This window comes from Bombina bombina, chromosome 3 (assembly GCF_027579735.1).
Source record: "Bombina bombina isolate aBomBom1 chromosome 3, aBomBom1.pri, whole genome shotgun sequence".
Classification (NCBI taxonomy): domain Eukaryota; kingdom Metazoa; phylum Chordata; class Amphibia; order Anura; family Bombinatoridae; genus Bombina; species Bombina bombina.
In genome coordinates, this window is record NC_069501.1 from 122,702,438 (window position 1) to 122,719,192 (window position 16,755).

Sequence of the window (16,755 nt, forward strand, 5' to 3'; positions counted from 1 at the left end):
CGGGAGTGAGGCGGATTAGGGGTTAATAACTTTATTATAGTAGCGGCGAGGTCCGGTCGGCAGATTAGGGGTTAATAAGTGTAGGTAGGTGTCAGCGACGTTGAGGGGGGCAGATTAGGGGTTAATAAATATAATATAGGGGTCGGCGGTGTTAGGGGCAGCAGATTAGGGGTACATAAGTATAACGTAGGTGGCGGCGGTGTGCGGTCGGTAGATTAGGGGTTAAAAAAATTTAATCGAGTGGCGGCGATGTGGGGGGGCCTCGGTTTAGGGGTACATAGGTAGTTTATGGGTGTTAGTGTACTTTAGAGCACAGTAGTTAAGAGCTTTATGAACCGGCGTTAGCCCAAAAAGCTCTTAACTCCTGTTTTTTTTCTGCGGCTGGAGTTTTGTCGTTAGATTTCTAACGCTCACTTCAGCCACGACTCTAAATACCGGCGTTAGAAAGATCCCATTGAAAAGATAGGATACGCAATTGGCGTAGGGGGATCTGCGGTATGGAAAAGTCGCGGCTGCAAAGTGAGCGTTAGACCCTTTCATGACTGACTCCAAATACCAGCGGGAGGTAAAAACCAGCGTTAGGAGCCTCTAACGCTGGTTTTGACGGCTACCGCCAAACTCTAAATCTAGGCCTTTGTTTTTAAACATTACTGTGAATCTGCTGGCGAGTGCCAGGTTTTCTGTGTGTTGTGTATATATATATATATATATATATATATATACAGTGGGACCTTGGTTAACGAACGACTCGGTAAACGAAATTTCGGTTTACGAATGAAGATTCTGGGAAAAAAATGCCTCGGTTTACAAATTTTTTTTGCAATACGAACGAATTAATTGGTTTTCAATGCATTCCTATGGGAAACCGTGTTTCGGTTTACGAAATTTTCTTCGCAATACGAAACAAGTGTCCCGGTTTTGGAGCCATTTGCAGCAAGTTGCTGAGCCTTTTGGAGCCATGTGCAGCAAGTTGTGGAGCCTTTTGGAGCCATTTGGAGCCTTTTGGAGCCATTTGGAGCCTTTTGGAGCCTTTTGCAGCAGGTTTTGGAGCCTTTTTTCTCACCTCCGGAACGCATTAATTGGTTTTCAATACATTCCTATGGGAAACCGTGTTTCGGTTTACGAATTTTTCGCAATACGAAACGTCCCGGAGAACGCATTAAATTCGTAAACCGAGGTCCCACTGTATATATGTGTGTGTGTGTGTAAGTGTGTGTATGAATGTGTATATTTATAAATGTATAAATATATATATATATATATATAAATATATAAATCCTTAGGGAAAGGGGAAAGGACACTCTAACTTCAAAGCAGTCAATACACCAGAGTGTCAAGCTTGGTAAATATGTAAGCCAAAACCCCCCACATATAGCAAGCACATAAGTTACAACCCAGAATGACGCCTCCCACTTATTTGATTGCTATTTGTGTTTTTTTAATTTTATATATATATATATATATATATATATATATATATATATACACACACATACATACAGTATATACAGTATATATGTATGAAATTGTTGATGTGAACCTAATAAAAATTATCAACTCTGATCTAAAGTGTCTCTATACTATACAGACAACTAACCTTGCATTTCTATAACAGACAATAACAATTAGGCAGAACACTTCCTTCCTAATAATTTCCATTGTACTATTGTGTTCCCTTACATGCTAGCATAATGTTCTTCAGTATGTCTTATCATATGAATGGAGTGTTCAACATTCTACAGTTACACCCTTTTTTCCTAAGCACCAAGTTTTCCTGTGTTCTGCGTAGCAACTAAACACAGCCTGAAAATGTGCTGACTTTTTATTTCTGTTTCAAAAGAAACTATGAAGAGTGTATCATAATAATTAATCAGCATGTTTCCTTTTTAAGCCACTCCTCTACATATCATGATATTGAGAACATTAGTTAATACACATGCCAGGTGAACTGTAATGCATCAAAACATTTCTGTCTTAAAGTATTTAAGCACAATTTAGAAATGAAGCACCGTCATATGAGAATCCAGAAATAGACAGTGTTACTTTCCTCAGAAGCACTGAAAGGATTTGACTTCCTACATCTTTACAGAATGGCAGGAGCTGAAAGGGAACAAGTCACTAAAAGCTGCATTGTGCAAATCATTGGTATGATTCTCAATGGCGTTGCAACAGTTTTGGCAATTGCTGTTTGTGCAATGCCCCACTGGAAAGTGTCCATTGTCATGGAGAACGGCTCACATGGAAGACGCATTGATGGGCACTGGATAAGTCGTTGGGATGGACTGTGGATGACCTGTGTAAAGCAATCCAACAACCCATTATCTTGTCAATATTATTCCCAGTCTTTATCCATGACACCTGATTTGAAGGGTGCAAGAGTTCTGATGTCCTTTGCAGTGCTATTTGCCGTTTTTGCTTTTATTAATGCTCTAACTGGCATTCTGTTTAATCAGTGCTGCAGGAGGAACAGATGGAACCAGAGCTGCTTATTGCTGACAGCTGGCATAAGTTTCATACTTGCTGGAATCCTAATTCTAGTATCTGTGACATGGACTGCAAGTAACGTCTGGAAAGATGTTTGCTTTTCCTCCTGTAAATCTGTTCAGCAACAGGAACTTGGGGAAGCCATATTTCTCGGCTGGCCCACAGTGTTGCTTTTCTTCATGGGGGGATCCATATTTTGCTGGTATAACCCATGTGTCTGCAGAAAGAAAAGAGTCAATCACAGAATTGTTGTCTCTCGAACTGAACTCTGTAATGAAGAAAGCTTGATGGGAAGAGAACTCCGAACATACAGACAAAACAGAACCAGCTGTTGAGAAGAATAAACAGTGGATAAACTGAAGCTACAACATTGTTGTTATCTTATAAATATTTAATATGGACATTATTTATAATAATTTCTCTAAACTAATTATGGAACACAAATGCTACATTTCTGCCATTTTTCATTTGTCTGTTTTCATCTTTATGTTATTTAATCTACATTGATTCATAATGGTTTAAATATATATTGTATTTATTGTTGTAGTATATAATATATACTGGCAAAGCTAACTGTATGCAATACTGAATCTCACTGCTTACACAGATGCAGCATATTGTATGGATAGATACATCTTACTGTATACAATAATATAGCTGACTGTATATATAGATTTAGCTAATTATATCCCCAGATGCAGCATATTGTATGGATAGATACATCTTACTGTATACAATAATATAGCTGACTGTATATATAGATTTAGCTAATTGTATACCCAGATGCAGCATATTGTATGGATAGATACATCTTACTGTATACAATAATATAGCTGACTGTATATATAGATTTAGCTTATTATATTCCCAGATGCAGCATATTCTATTTATAGATACATCTTACTGTATACAATAATATAGCTGACTGTATATATAGATTTAGCTAATTATATTCCCAGATGCAGCATATTTTATTGATAGATACATCTTACTGTATACAATAATATAGCTGACTGTATATATAGATTTAGCTAATTATATCCCCAGATGCAGCATATTGTATGGATAGATACATCTTACTGTATACAATAATATAGCTGACTGTATATATAGATTTAGCTAATTATATTCCCAGATGCAGCATATTGTATGCAATGATTTTGCTAACTTCATACATAGATGCATGTAACTGTATTTAATGATGTAGCTAGCTGCATGCAGTGATGTTTTTAATTACATATATACATGCAGCAGGTTACTGTATGTAGCTGACTGTACACATGGGTGCAACTGTTTGCCTTAATGCACTGAACCATAAAGAAACATGAAACCCGATTGTTTTCTTTTGTGATTCAGGTAGAGCATACCCTTTTAAACAACTTTTCAATTTACTTCTATTCTCAAATTTGCTTCATTCTCTTGTTATCCTTTGTTGAAGTTGCAGCACTACAGGTAGATAGCTCAACACATAAGGTGAGCCAATGACAAGTCATATACGTGCGGCCACCAATCACCTGCTAGCATCCAGTAGTGCACTGATGCTCCGGAGACTACCTAGGTATGAATTCAACAAAGGATACAAAGGGAAAGAAGCAATTTAGATAATACAGGTAAAGTGGAAAGTTGTTTAAAATTGTATGCTTTATCTGAATCATGAAATCATGTTTAAGTTTAAAGGTAACTAGCTGATTGCACCACTATATCTAATGGTGTGTACTGATTTATAACAACAAGTATGGATAAGACTATATATTACTCTAGATGGCTGCTGTATAGAGATATGTATATATGTGTAAGTATTTATGTAGTTATCTGTATGAATTGGCTAAGTAGTAGTCTTTAATGTAGCTAAATAGTTTGATGTAGCTAAATAGTTTGATGTAGCTAAATAGTTTGATGTAGCTAAATAGTTTGATGTAGCTAAATAGTTTAATGTAGCTAAATAGTTTGATGTAGCTAAATAGTTTGATGTAGCTAAATAGTTTAATATGTACAAATAGAATATCAGATCTACTGTTTAGCAAAGCTGTGTTCAATGTACAAAATGTGAATGTATATAAACAATGATGTTAGATTTTTGTATGGCCCAACATATTTTCAATTGATGTATAAAATAAATATTATGTCAAGAATTTTTTTATATTTTTTGTAATAGTACCCTAAACAATGTAAAACCTATTCTAATACACTTAGTAACACAGTCTACATATTGTTATAAACTACTGGAATTCTTGGGTTGATTGTTCCCTCATAGGAGACTGTGACTGTTCAACTAAAAGTAATTTCATACAGGTACAAGATGTAAAAAAATAATGAAAAAAAAAATCCAAAAAAGGTGCCACATTTTAACTCAGAAACCGTATTAAACATAAACTAACTAAACAAAACCAATTAATCAAGCAACAATAAAATAATAAAACAATCAGTAATTAGGCGGCTATCATTTTAAACCTCCAAAGTCAGATTGTGGGGCATATTTATCAAGCTTCGTATGGAGCCAGAAACTAAGATATGAAGCAGCGGTCTAAAGACTGCTGCTCCATAACTTGTCCGCCTGCCCTGAGGAGGCGGACAGAAATCAACCCGATCAAATACGATCGGGTTGTATAACACCCCCTGCTAGCGGACGATTAGCTGCCTATCTGCAGGGGGCGGCATTTCACCAGCAGTTCACAAGAGCTGCTGCTGCAATGATAACTGCATTTGCATTTGCAATTTGCATTTATTTAGTCACAAATGTGAATTTGTGAATAAAACACGGATATTCGTTTTGTTTTCATAAAAGGAATATCCGAACAAATGCACTAACTATAAAGAAATGAACAAATACTGACACAATTTGTCAGTATTCAGTTGTTTTCCTTTAAATGAGCTTTTAAGGTTTAAATACTTACCTCTAGCGTGCTAATCCCCAGCCTTCTTCGCAGCACAGCGCATCATAGAGCCTGCATTACAGGAGAAAGTCCACTAGCGATTGGATCTGGGATCTGCCGTGCAACGCCTCCAATTAGGATTACCGTGGCTCTCCAGCGCATTAGAGGCTACAAGAAAACTTTTTCACCTGCAGCAAAGGAACATTTACATTTGTTTAATGAAAACAAATGCAGCATATGATGGCACACGGAGACAAATGACAGCCAATGATAACTGGAACCAATTTTGCAAATTAAATTGTATTGTCACTCATAAAACGCGTATGGGCTAGTGACAAAACTCAGCTTGTTGATGGCACTCAGAGGGCAATGTTAGTGACTAAGGTAAACTTGTATTGAGTTATTAAGATGCTTTTGCTGAATAAAGACCTCCTTAGGAAAATGTACAACTCTGAAAAATATAGCAGCTCTTATTTACTTTAACGGGACAGTCAACAGCAAAACTGTTATTGTTTAAAAGATAGATAACACCTTTACTATCCATTCCCCAGCTTTGCATAACCAACATTGCTATATTGATATATTTTATAACATTTAAAACTCTAAATGTCTGCCTTTTTCTAAGCTACTACAGACATCCTCTTATCACATGCTTTTTATTAGCTTTTCACAAGAGACTGCTAATTTGTATGCCTTATAGATAACATGGTGCTCACTCCCATGGAGTTGTGCAGGAACACAGCACTATTTGGCTAAAATGCAAGTCAATAGATAATAAATAAAAAGTCATGTGATCAGGGCTTTTAGAAGAGGCTTAGATACAAGGTAATCACAGAGGTACAAAGTATATTAATATAACCATGTTGCAAAATTGGGGAATGATTAATGAAGTGATTATCTTTTTAAACAATAACATTTTTGGAGTAGACTGTCCCTTTAAAGTAAAGATTACAACAGATTTATCTTAGCAATAGATTTTAGATAAACTCTTTTCACATACCTGTATACATTAAATATTTTCAACAATTTTTGTTTATAACACCTCCTCAACAATTATGCCATGTCTGGGAAATATGGTCACCATGGTCAAAATATACTATAAAAAATAAAAATAAAAAATAAATAAAAAGTCTGCACTATGTCCTTCCAGACTCCACACTACACATTTTGAGGACACGTCCCTACACCAGGTGTGTCTACAATACATATCAACAATTAAAGGGACAGTCTACCATAGAACTGTTATTGTTTTAAAAGATAGATAATCCCTTTATTACCCATTGCCCAGTTTTGCAAAACCAACACAGTTATATTAATATACTTTTTACCTCTGTGATTAGCTTGTATCTAGGAACCTTCTTCCAGCCCCCTGATCACATGACTGTGACTGTTTATTATCTATTGTCTTAAATTTAGCATTGTTTTGTGCTAGATCTTAAATAACCCCCTGTGCCTGATCACAGTGTTATCTATATGGCCCACGTGTACTTTCTGTCTCTTTGTGTTGAAAAGAGATTTAAAAAACATGTGATAAGAGGCAGCCCTCAAAGGCTTAAAAATTAGTAATACCAGCGCACGCAAATTTGCGCAGGTATTATAAGTTAATCACAATGCGAACCCGACCTTGTGTACGTATTGCATGGAAGCTTTGCTCTCACAAGAGCGCAATTCCATAGGCTCCAATGGGAGCCTCGTTCTGATGCTGTCAGACACAGCAAAGAACCTAGCGCAGTGCAGGGGGTAAGTCACGTCGCGTTTGGCAGCAAATTTAAGATATATATGTACAGTATATGTAACATTTATTATGAATTGGATTAAAACCTTTAAAAAATAACTAATGCAATTTATGTATGTGTTTTTATAGAGTAGTTTTAAAAATGTAGCTCCTGTGTATTTCTTAGAGTCAGACATTATGGCCCCAATTTATCAAAGGTGTTGCAGACCTGATCCGACAGTGCGGATCAGGTCTGCAACACCTCGCTAAATGTGGAGAGCAATACGCTCTCCGCATTTAACATTGCACCAGCAGCTCACAAGAGCTGCTGGTGCAACGCCGCCCCCTGCTGACTCGCGGCCAATCGGCCGCTAGCAGGGGGTTGTTAATCAACTCGATTGTACTCGATCAGGTTGATTTCCGGCGATTCCTGTCCGCCTACTCAGAGCAGGCGGACAGGGTTATGGAGCAGCGGTCTTTAGACCGCTGCTTCATAAGTTTTGTTTCTGGCGAGTCTGAAGACTTGCCAGAAACACGGCCCTTCAAGCTTCGTACGGAGCTTGATAAATGGGCCTGTGTGCATAATTTTTTTTAACTGAATGATTAAATATATAAAGTGTTGCTTCTATAAAATTACACACAAAATATCTTATGCCATAAAGATTCTAATATGTATATTATGCAATTGTTTTAAAATGTGGATATTTACATACTCTTGGTCTGTATTTGTAAGATGATGAAACAATACAAATTGTATTATGCAACTTTTAGTGCTTTAATAACATTTCTTGGGGGTCTGTAGCTGCTTAGATGCCTGAGATACAGGCTTCTAAGCAGCATGCCCCCTGTGCGGTGATGTCATCACATTATTGCGCGTGACGTCAGCCCCGGCGATGCCTGTCACTCTACAGGCACGATTGCCAGGGTAGGGGTGGGTGGGAGCATGAGGGCATGATGGCATGAATAAGGGATAGCATCCTGAAACGTTGCCGTTCTTTTTTGTCTGCTAATATTTAAATAAATATTTTTGTGCTGCCACTCCTACTGTGTGGTCATGGGTGGGAGCTCCCACATCTCCCTCAAGGTGGGAGAGGGCCAGTGACGGCTCTGAGCCGTCATTAGCACCAGAGTGGGAAACTCTGTGATGACTCAGAGCAGTCATTAGCACTCAAAGGGTTAAAGGGATAGGAAAGTCAAAATAAAACTTGCATGATTCAGATATAGTATGTCATTTTAAGACACTTTTAAATTCACTTCTATTTTCAAATATGCTTTGTTCTCTTAGTATCACTTGTTAAAAAATGAATATGCAAGTATAATACACTAGTGGGAGCTGCTGCTTATTGGTGCCTGCACACATTTGTCTCTTGTGATTGGCTAAATAGATATTTTCAGCTATATTGGAATAGCCATATTGGAATAGCCAATAGAATGCAAGCTCAATCCTATTGGCTGATTGGATCAGCCAATAGGATGAAAGCTCAATCCCATTGGCTGATTGCAACAGCCAATAGGATTTTTCCCCCTTTAATTCCTATTTTCTGATAGAATTCTATCAGCCAATCGGAATATAAGGGACGCTATTTTAGATGACATACCTTAAAGGGAACCTTCATTCTTTGTTGACCATCGGGAGAAGAGGATGCTCCGCACCGGATGTCTTGAAGATGGAGCTGCTCTGCGCCGGATGGATGAAGATAGAAGATGCCGTCTGGATGAAGACTTCGGCCCGCTTGGATGAAGACTTCTGCCGGCTTCGCTGAGGACTTCTGCTGCTTGGTTGAGGATGGATGTCCGGTCTTCGGAAACTGTAAGTGGATCGTCGGTGGTTAGTGTTAGGGTTTTTTAAGGGTTTATTGGATGGGTTTTATTTTTAGATTAGGGTTTGGGCAGAAAAAGAGCTAAATGCCCTTTTAAGGGCAATGCCCATCCAAATGCCCTTTTCAGGGCAATGGGGAGCTTTGTATTTTTTTTTTACAGGTAAAAGAGCTGATTTCTTTGGGCAATTCCCCCGCAAAAGGCCTTTTTAAGGGCCATTGGTACTTTAGTGTAGGCTAGGGCTTTTTTTATTTTGGGGGGTCTTTTTTATTTTGATAGGGCTCTTAGATTAGGTGTAATTCTTTTTTATTTTTGATACTGTGGTTTTTTATTTTTTGTAACAGTGTTTTTTATTTTTTGTAACTTAGTTGTTATTTTTTGTAATTTAGTTTTTTGTAATTTGAGTAGGGTTAGGTTTTTAAATATTTAATATATTTAATTTAATTGTTAGTTTAATGTAATTTTAGTATAATAGTTAGGGTAGGTTAATTAATAGTTTAATATATTTTAATGTAATTTTAGTATAACAGTTAGGGTAGGTTAATTAATAGTTTAATATAATTTTAGTATAATAGTTAGGGTAGGTTAATTAATAGTTTAACATGTGCTTTCGCTGCTTTCAGACTCCCATTGATTTCTATGGCATCTCTGTAGGATCTCTTCTGAACCCTTACTTAAATATATGCAGGTAAATCCCAGGTAAGTTGTATCAGTTTATTCACACTGCATGTAACGGTCAACGCCTCATGACTAAAGGGTGGCAGATTGAAAACCAGGTACGCTGGGCCGGAATAGCCACAAGCGTATCTGTTAGAAATTTGATAACTTGCAAAAGTTGTCAGATAGTGCCGAATTTGTATTCGGAACATATGTAATGACGTAAGCATCGATCTGTGTCGGATTGAGACCTGCGGAATTCCAGCGTATTTGGGGTTGACGGCTTGATAAATATCCCTCTTAGCCTCTACTTCTTTCTAACTCAATGACACTGTCAATATATTCAAGTGCAAACTATTCTAGGGGTATAGAGTACTAGAAAATATTTGCCATTAGTCATTTCGATTAGATTAAAACTTAAAGACACAGTGTACTGTAAAATTGGTCTCCACTAAATTAGTTTTCAATTACTTATTATACCAGTTGCAGAGTTTCTTCTTTAGTTATATTTTTATACATGCAATATCTGTCTCTGTGAAACCGCAGGTCAGTCAAATAGGCTGAGCTTGTAGGGAGAGTTAAACTTATTTCCTTTCTTTATACTCAAAGTCCTAATTTTCTTAGTTTATCTGTCACTATATACACACAGACTAATACTTAAAGACCAATACTTAGAAAACAATTCAAAATTAACATTTTGCTACCTCTCTGTCCCACCTACACTGAGTATTTACATATATATAAAATGTATTAAACCCAGAAGTGGACTGCATTCTCAAACCAGAGTGTGTACATGTCCCAAGGCACTTGCAAAACAGCAGAAAACTTTATTTGCAATATTTGATGTAAGGAGGCTCTGGTCTGGGGGATCCTGTATGTGAAGCAACACTTCTGAATAGCACCAAGGGGTAGATTTATCATAGCCCGGGCATATATGATTCTCTATAGTGAATCAAGTCCCCCCTTCATCACTGAATACTAACAGTATACGCTCTCAGCATTTAACATTGCACAAGCATTTCCAGTGAACTGCTTGTACAATGCCACCCCCTGCACATTCGCGGCCATTCGGGTGTCAATCAACCTGATCGTATGTAATTGGGTGGATTGCTGTCTGCCACCTCAGAGGTGGCGGACGAGTTAAGGAGCAGCGGTCTTAAGGCCGCTGCTTTTTATCTCCTGTTTCCGGCGAGCCTGAAGGCTCGTGCGGAAATACTTACATTCAGGGCCATTTGGCCCTTGTTAAATCAGCCCCCATGGGTTCCCAATCAGGAAGGTGAGTTTGTCCCCAAAATGTCACATTACATTTTTTTATAGTTTTTTTCAAAATTCTAGAGAGTGCGGCCTTTTTGTTTGTATTATAATTTTTTACTAGCACCCTAGTTACTGTCACTGCATAGTGTGAATGCAGATCCAAATCAATTTGCCTATAAATATATACCGTATGCCACAAAAGTGAGTACACCCCTCACATTTTTGTAAGTATTTTATTATATCTTTTCATGTGACAACAATGAAGAAATTACACTTTGCTATATATTCAAAGCAGTCAATACACCAGAGTGTCCAGTTTGGTAAATATGTAATCCAAAAAACACACAAATAGCAAGCAAATAAGTGAAAATCCAAAGAGTGACGCCTCCCACTTATTTAATTGCTATTTGTGTTTTTTTGGATAATATATATATTTTTATATATATATATATATATATATATATATATATATATATATATATATATATATATATATATATATATATATACCACAATCACAGCAGAAAAAGTTTTCACTTTAAAACGTTGGTGAGTGGTGAATGATGAAGAAAGTCAAAATTGGCAAAATTTTGCTTGTATTTAGTTAATACATACAAACAGTGATCAATGAGTACCCGGATTTATACTGTCTTGGCTGACTTGGGAAATGTCTCTGATACACAGTGGTCCGGTCATAGAGCACTTGGCTGTGTTTTCATACACACGGGCAAATACACACACGGCAAGGGATACTATCACAAGATAAAATGAAGCAACCAGGCGCTCAAACAGCCTATGGCTGTTATCCCTTACCGCTCTGTAGTGTGTCCAGGTCCCGAACCTAGCTTCCTCTGATAGCCGAAGACTCCGCTCCAAACTTCTGCTGTATCTAACAGCGTCGCTGTAATGCAAGGCGTGCAAATGTGCAAGGGGGCGTGTCCAATCAAACCCACAGTAACCGGAGTACTCTCAAACAGCTTGATCACCGCAAAAATGCAAGCTAGTCACCCAGCTCTCCTTGCTTCTGGATTTACTCTGGCACTGTGTATAAAGTTTAAAAAGTAACGAAGGCAATCCAGTGCAAGTAAAAACAAGTCCTTTATTGAAAAATGTTAAAAGGTTCCAGGAGTGTCCAGATACAAGTTAGAAAAACATCACAGGAAAACTGAAGGCTAACATGTTTCGGCTAGATAGCCGTAATCATAGCTAACTCAGTATACCTGGGGTGCCTATTTAAAAGCAAACCTTAAAGATAATTGGTCAACAAATTTATCAATGCTTGTTTAGCCTGACACACAAGTGTGGGATTAACCCTTAGTAGATATTCCCTCAAATATCAACATTCCAAAAGATATAAGATTTGGACAAATACATGGAAAGGGAAATATATGTATACAAAACGGAAACCATACTGTACAAATGTGCTAAGAGTGCACAATTATTGAATTCCTATACATTTCAACCCAAAACTAACAACCAATAAAATCAGGTTGCAAGAGTTCACAAGTGTTATTCACCAAACTTTTTATGAATAAACCTCATTTAGTTAGATCCACTTTTAGATATTTAAACGCATATATATATATATATATATATATATATATATATATATATTGTGAGTAGATAGAGTAAAGTGATTGATGAAAAGTTTCAAATATAAATATTTGAAAATTGACTATAATTTAAAAAAATATATATCATTATGACACCTTTACCAAGGGTGTATACACTTGGAGAGTTTAAAGAAAAGAGTCATACCTCTATCAAATTCTCATATAATATATTCAAAAACAAAAATAATTTGAATATATAAATAAAATCACTTTGACTGCAGAATGTAAATATAAATCCCTAAAGGATAAATATCAAAAAGACTTATAATAAAAGCCATATATTTAGCTGCTCACAAACATAAATGGTAAAAGTGTAATATATGCATACACATCTGTCAGTGGAAAAGAGGTATACACAGCAAGATAGAACATCAATGTAGGGCCATTACAACAAATACTATATGCGACATACAGAAAGGCCCATATATAGATAATAGTAAAGCAAAACGTATTAAAAACTGTAGATCCTAGGGGTTGGCCTAGGGTTCCCAACTCAGAGGAACGGAGCATAGTTTCCCTCATAAATCATTTCCAATAATTGATAAGATCATACTCTGAGTTGAGTCCCCTAGGCACCCTAGTCTGTAACTTGAATACCCAAAACATTTAACGTTTGGCTAGGATCCTGTCCCTGTCTCCACCCCTCTTGGGGGTATTGATCCATTTGATGGCTTGCCATCTGAATGTGTCATTTCTTTTCTGATGAACATATTTGAAATGTTTTACAAGGGGAGTTGTTGCCTCATCCAATTTGATTGTAGAGAGGTGGTTGCGTATTCTAGTGTTAACCTCTGTTGTCGTGAGGCCTATGTATTGTAAATGACATTCTACACATGTGATAAGATAGATCACATAGGAGGATGTACAGTTGAGGCAGTACAAGATTTTAAATTCTTCTCCTGTGACCTGTGATCGAAATACATTCGAAAAAATACAGAATTCACATGGCCTACACCTAGACCTGCAACACCTGTACATCCCCCTATGCGTAAGCCATGCACTTTGAGCACTGCTTGTCAATGGTGGAATTTCAGATGGAGAGACAACATTTCCTATTGTCTTGCTGCGTCTGTAGGAACAGCGCAGACCCCCTTCAACACTAGCAACTAATTTGTCATCAGTGGATAGCATACGAAAGTGCTTATTTACTATTCTTCATACATCGTTGTAATCATCACTAAAGTCAGTTACAAAAGTGACCCTAGAGGATGTTAGTGTAGTAGGTGACTTCTTTTTGCTTGATTCTCTTAACAGATTTTTTCTGTCAATTTTATCCACCTGTGATTGGGCCCTGTTAATGACATGCAAGGGGTAACCTCTTTGGGATAATCTGTCTTTCATATGCTTACATTGGTCTGCATAGGTTGACCCATCCATACAGTTTCTCTTCACCCTAATTAGTTGCCCCTTGGCAACTGCAAAAGGAACATGCCTTGAGTGACAACTCCTCACATGTAGGAGTGTATTTTTGGTTATGGGTTTCCTATACAGATCAACAGAGATACTACCATTTTCTTTCCCAGTCAATGTGATGTCTAGGTAGATGATTGACTCCTTCTGGCTTTCAAAAGTAAAGCTAAGGCCCACATCATTGACATTAAGATGTTGTATAAATTCTTCAACCTCATTCAATGGACCCTGCCAGACATAAAGCAGATCATCAATGTAGCGCCGATAAAGCGCTACATTGTCCCTGAAGGCATATTCACCTCCATAGATAAGGTTGGCATAGGAGGGGGCAAACTTTGCCCCCATAGCGGTCCCACACCTCTGGAGGTAAAATTTGCCCTCAAAACGAAAGTAGTTGTGGGTCAACAGGAATCTCCTGGCTCTGAGTACAAAATTAATAAACTCACTCGTCAAATCTGAGTGTTGCTTAAGGAAAAATGCAATCGCCTTAAGTCCTTCCTCATGAGGTATAGAGGATTACAGATATAATACAAAATATAAGTGCGCAAAGTGGATGCTAAAGTAAACAATTAAAAAGGGGTTTTAAAATAAACTCAGAATTCTGAATGTTTGACCATGTGCAAAAATTTAAATCTAATATATTCAAATGCAGAGAGGTTTTTTATAGGTCCTCACACCAAAGGGTTAAAATTAATTCCCATATACTTCGATTAAATTAAATTAGTGGTGAATACAAACGTGAAACAAACCACATATGATTAAAATATATATTGTATTTTATAATGCTTAAAAACATGAAATAAACAATTTGAAAATACTCTTTCTAAAATTATGAATCTAACATTTATTTATTTAATACAATTGATAGTGACCGGCCCTAACTTATAAAACACATCTAAATTAATAACACATCTAAATTAATACCACATAAATTGATAAAAGGACAAATATGATCACAAAATAAAGTGTAAGTTTTAAGGACTCAGATGGAAACTTTGTAATTAGTCCCAAAAGGAAAGTCCCAAACGATGTCCTTCCCAAGCTTTCCACAAAAGCACAATGCACGATGATAAGCAAGAAAAATCTTCTGATTCCTCCCAGCTGGTCCTGAGCAGCGTCTAGGTGGGAGACAGAAGCGTCCACTTGAAATTGGTGTATATAGTTTATACAACAAACAAATATCGGTACTTACACATAGGTACTGAAAGATCAGCGCCGCGCCCAATTCTCATCAAACACAGGTGTCCCAGTGTGTATAGGATCCACACAGGCTCTTCTCACAGCCTTAACACCAGCTCACTACAGAGAGTAGCCCAGAGTGATGTAAAAATCAAGGCGCCAAACAGGATACACCTGATTAATTTCACTGTGTTCAAATCCACAAATTCTGGCCTGTGTTCTGTCGCTGGGGATGGATTTTGGACACCTGTGGTTTTTGGGCTGGATTCAATTTCATTTACATCTGCTCACACCCGTTCCTCTCAGATCCGTCTGCTGCCTCCATTAGTCCACTTGTACTTGCAATTCTGTAATGTATCTAAATGTGCTAAATTGCTGCTCAGCCCTGCGTAATCTGCCGGCACTTTTTTCAGTTATTTAAAATCCCCAAACAACCCAAAATGAAGGATTTTTTTCTCAGCTGTGCCTGCTGTTTGAGTTGTTTTTTTAAGACTGGATATTTTCAGCTGGCCGGTAATATTAAGTGCACCATTTGTATTATTGAATGTTACATAATAATACCTATGTGTAAGTACCGATATTTGTTTGTTGTATAAACTATATACACCAATTTCAAGTGGACGCTTCTGTCTCCCACCTAGACGCTGCTCAGGACCAGCTGGGAGGAATCAGAAGATTTTTCTTGCTTATCATCGTGCATTGTGCTTTTGTGGAAAGCTTGGGAAGGACATCGTTTGGGACTTTCCTTTTGGGACTAATTACAAAGTTTCCATCTGAGTCCTTAAAACTTACACTTTATTTTGTGATCATATTTGTCCTTTTATCAATTTATTTGGTATTAATTTAGATGTGTTATTAATTTAGATGTGTTTTATAAGTTAGGGCCGGTCACTATCAATTGTATTAAATAAATAAATGTTAGATTCATAATTTTAGAAAGAGTATTTTCAAATTGTTTATTTCATGTTTTTAAGCATTATAAAATACAATATATATTTTAATCATATGTGGTTTGTTTCACGTTTGTATTCACCACTAATTTAATTTAATCGAAGTATATGGGAATTAATTTTAACCCTTTGGTGTGAGGACCTATAAAAAAACCTCTCTGCATTTGAATATATTAGATTTAAATTTTTGTACATGGTCAAACATTCAGAATTCTGAGTTTATTTTAAAACCCCTTTTTAATTGTTTACTTTAGCATCCACTTTGCGCACTTATATTTTGTATTATATTTAAATTTTTGTCCTTTTGGAAGTAATATTGGGAATCTTCCTTATATATAGGTGTTTATATTCAATTCATTTTGCGCTGGTCTCTAATTGTTTTATTTTCTTATAGAGGATTACAGAGCCACGACATCCACTGCTAACCATGAGTACCTTTCTGCATGCCATTGTGTATTCTCCAATATGCCAATTATGTCCTTGGTATCCCTGACATAGCTGTGTAAGGCTAGCACAAAGGAGTGTAGTATGGCATTGACCCATTCTGAGAGATGTTCAGAGAGTGACCCTATGCCACTCACTATGGGTCGTCCCTTAACATTTTCAGTAGATTTGTGTACTTTTGGAAGATGGTGGAAGATGGGCACCACAGGGCTATGCACTAACAAATAGTCATACGTAGCCCTGTCAAAATGCCCATCCTCCAAACCATCGTCCAACAATGATCTTAATTCTCTCAAATAAAGTCTAGTGGGATCATTCACAAGGTGCAAATACTGGGAAGTATCGTCAAGCTGTCTATA

At 37.0% G+C, this 16,755-nt stretch overlaps 1 protein-coding gene across 1 annotated transcript; it reads left to right on the forward strand.

Annotated features, from left to right (window-relative positions):
- Positions 1–2,090: 2,090 nt before the first annotated feature.
- On the forward strand, positions 2,091–2,819 carry LOC128652239 (claudin-8-like). Its single transcript, XM_053705178.1, has one exon. It carries the CDS (start codon positions 2,091–2,093, stop codon positions 2,817–2,819), a length of 729 nt encoding a protein of 242 aa, XP_053561153.1.
- Positions 2,820–16,755: the final 13,936 nt, after the last annotated feature.

Bases quoted from the DNA above. Each gene is read 5' to 3' on its own strand.
- LOC128652239 (XM_053705178.1), top strand. From the start codon at position 2,091: ATGGCAGGAGCTGAAAGGGAACAAGTCACTAAAAGCTGCATTGTGCAA.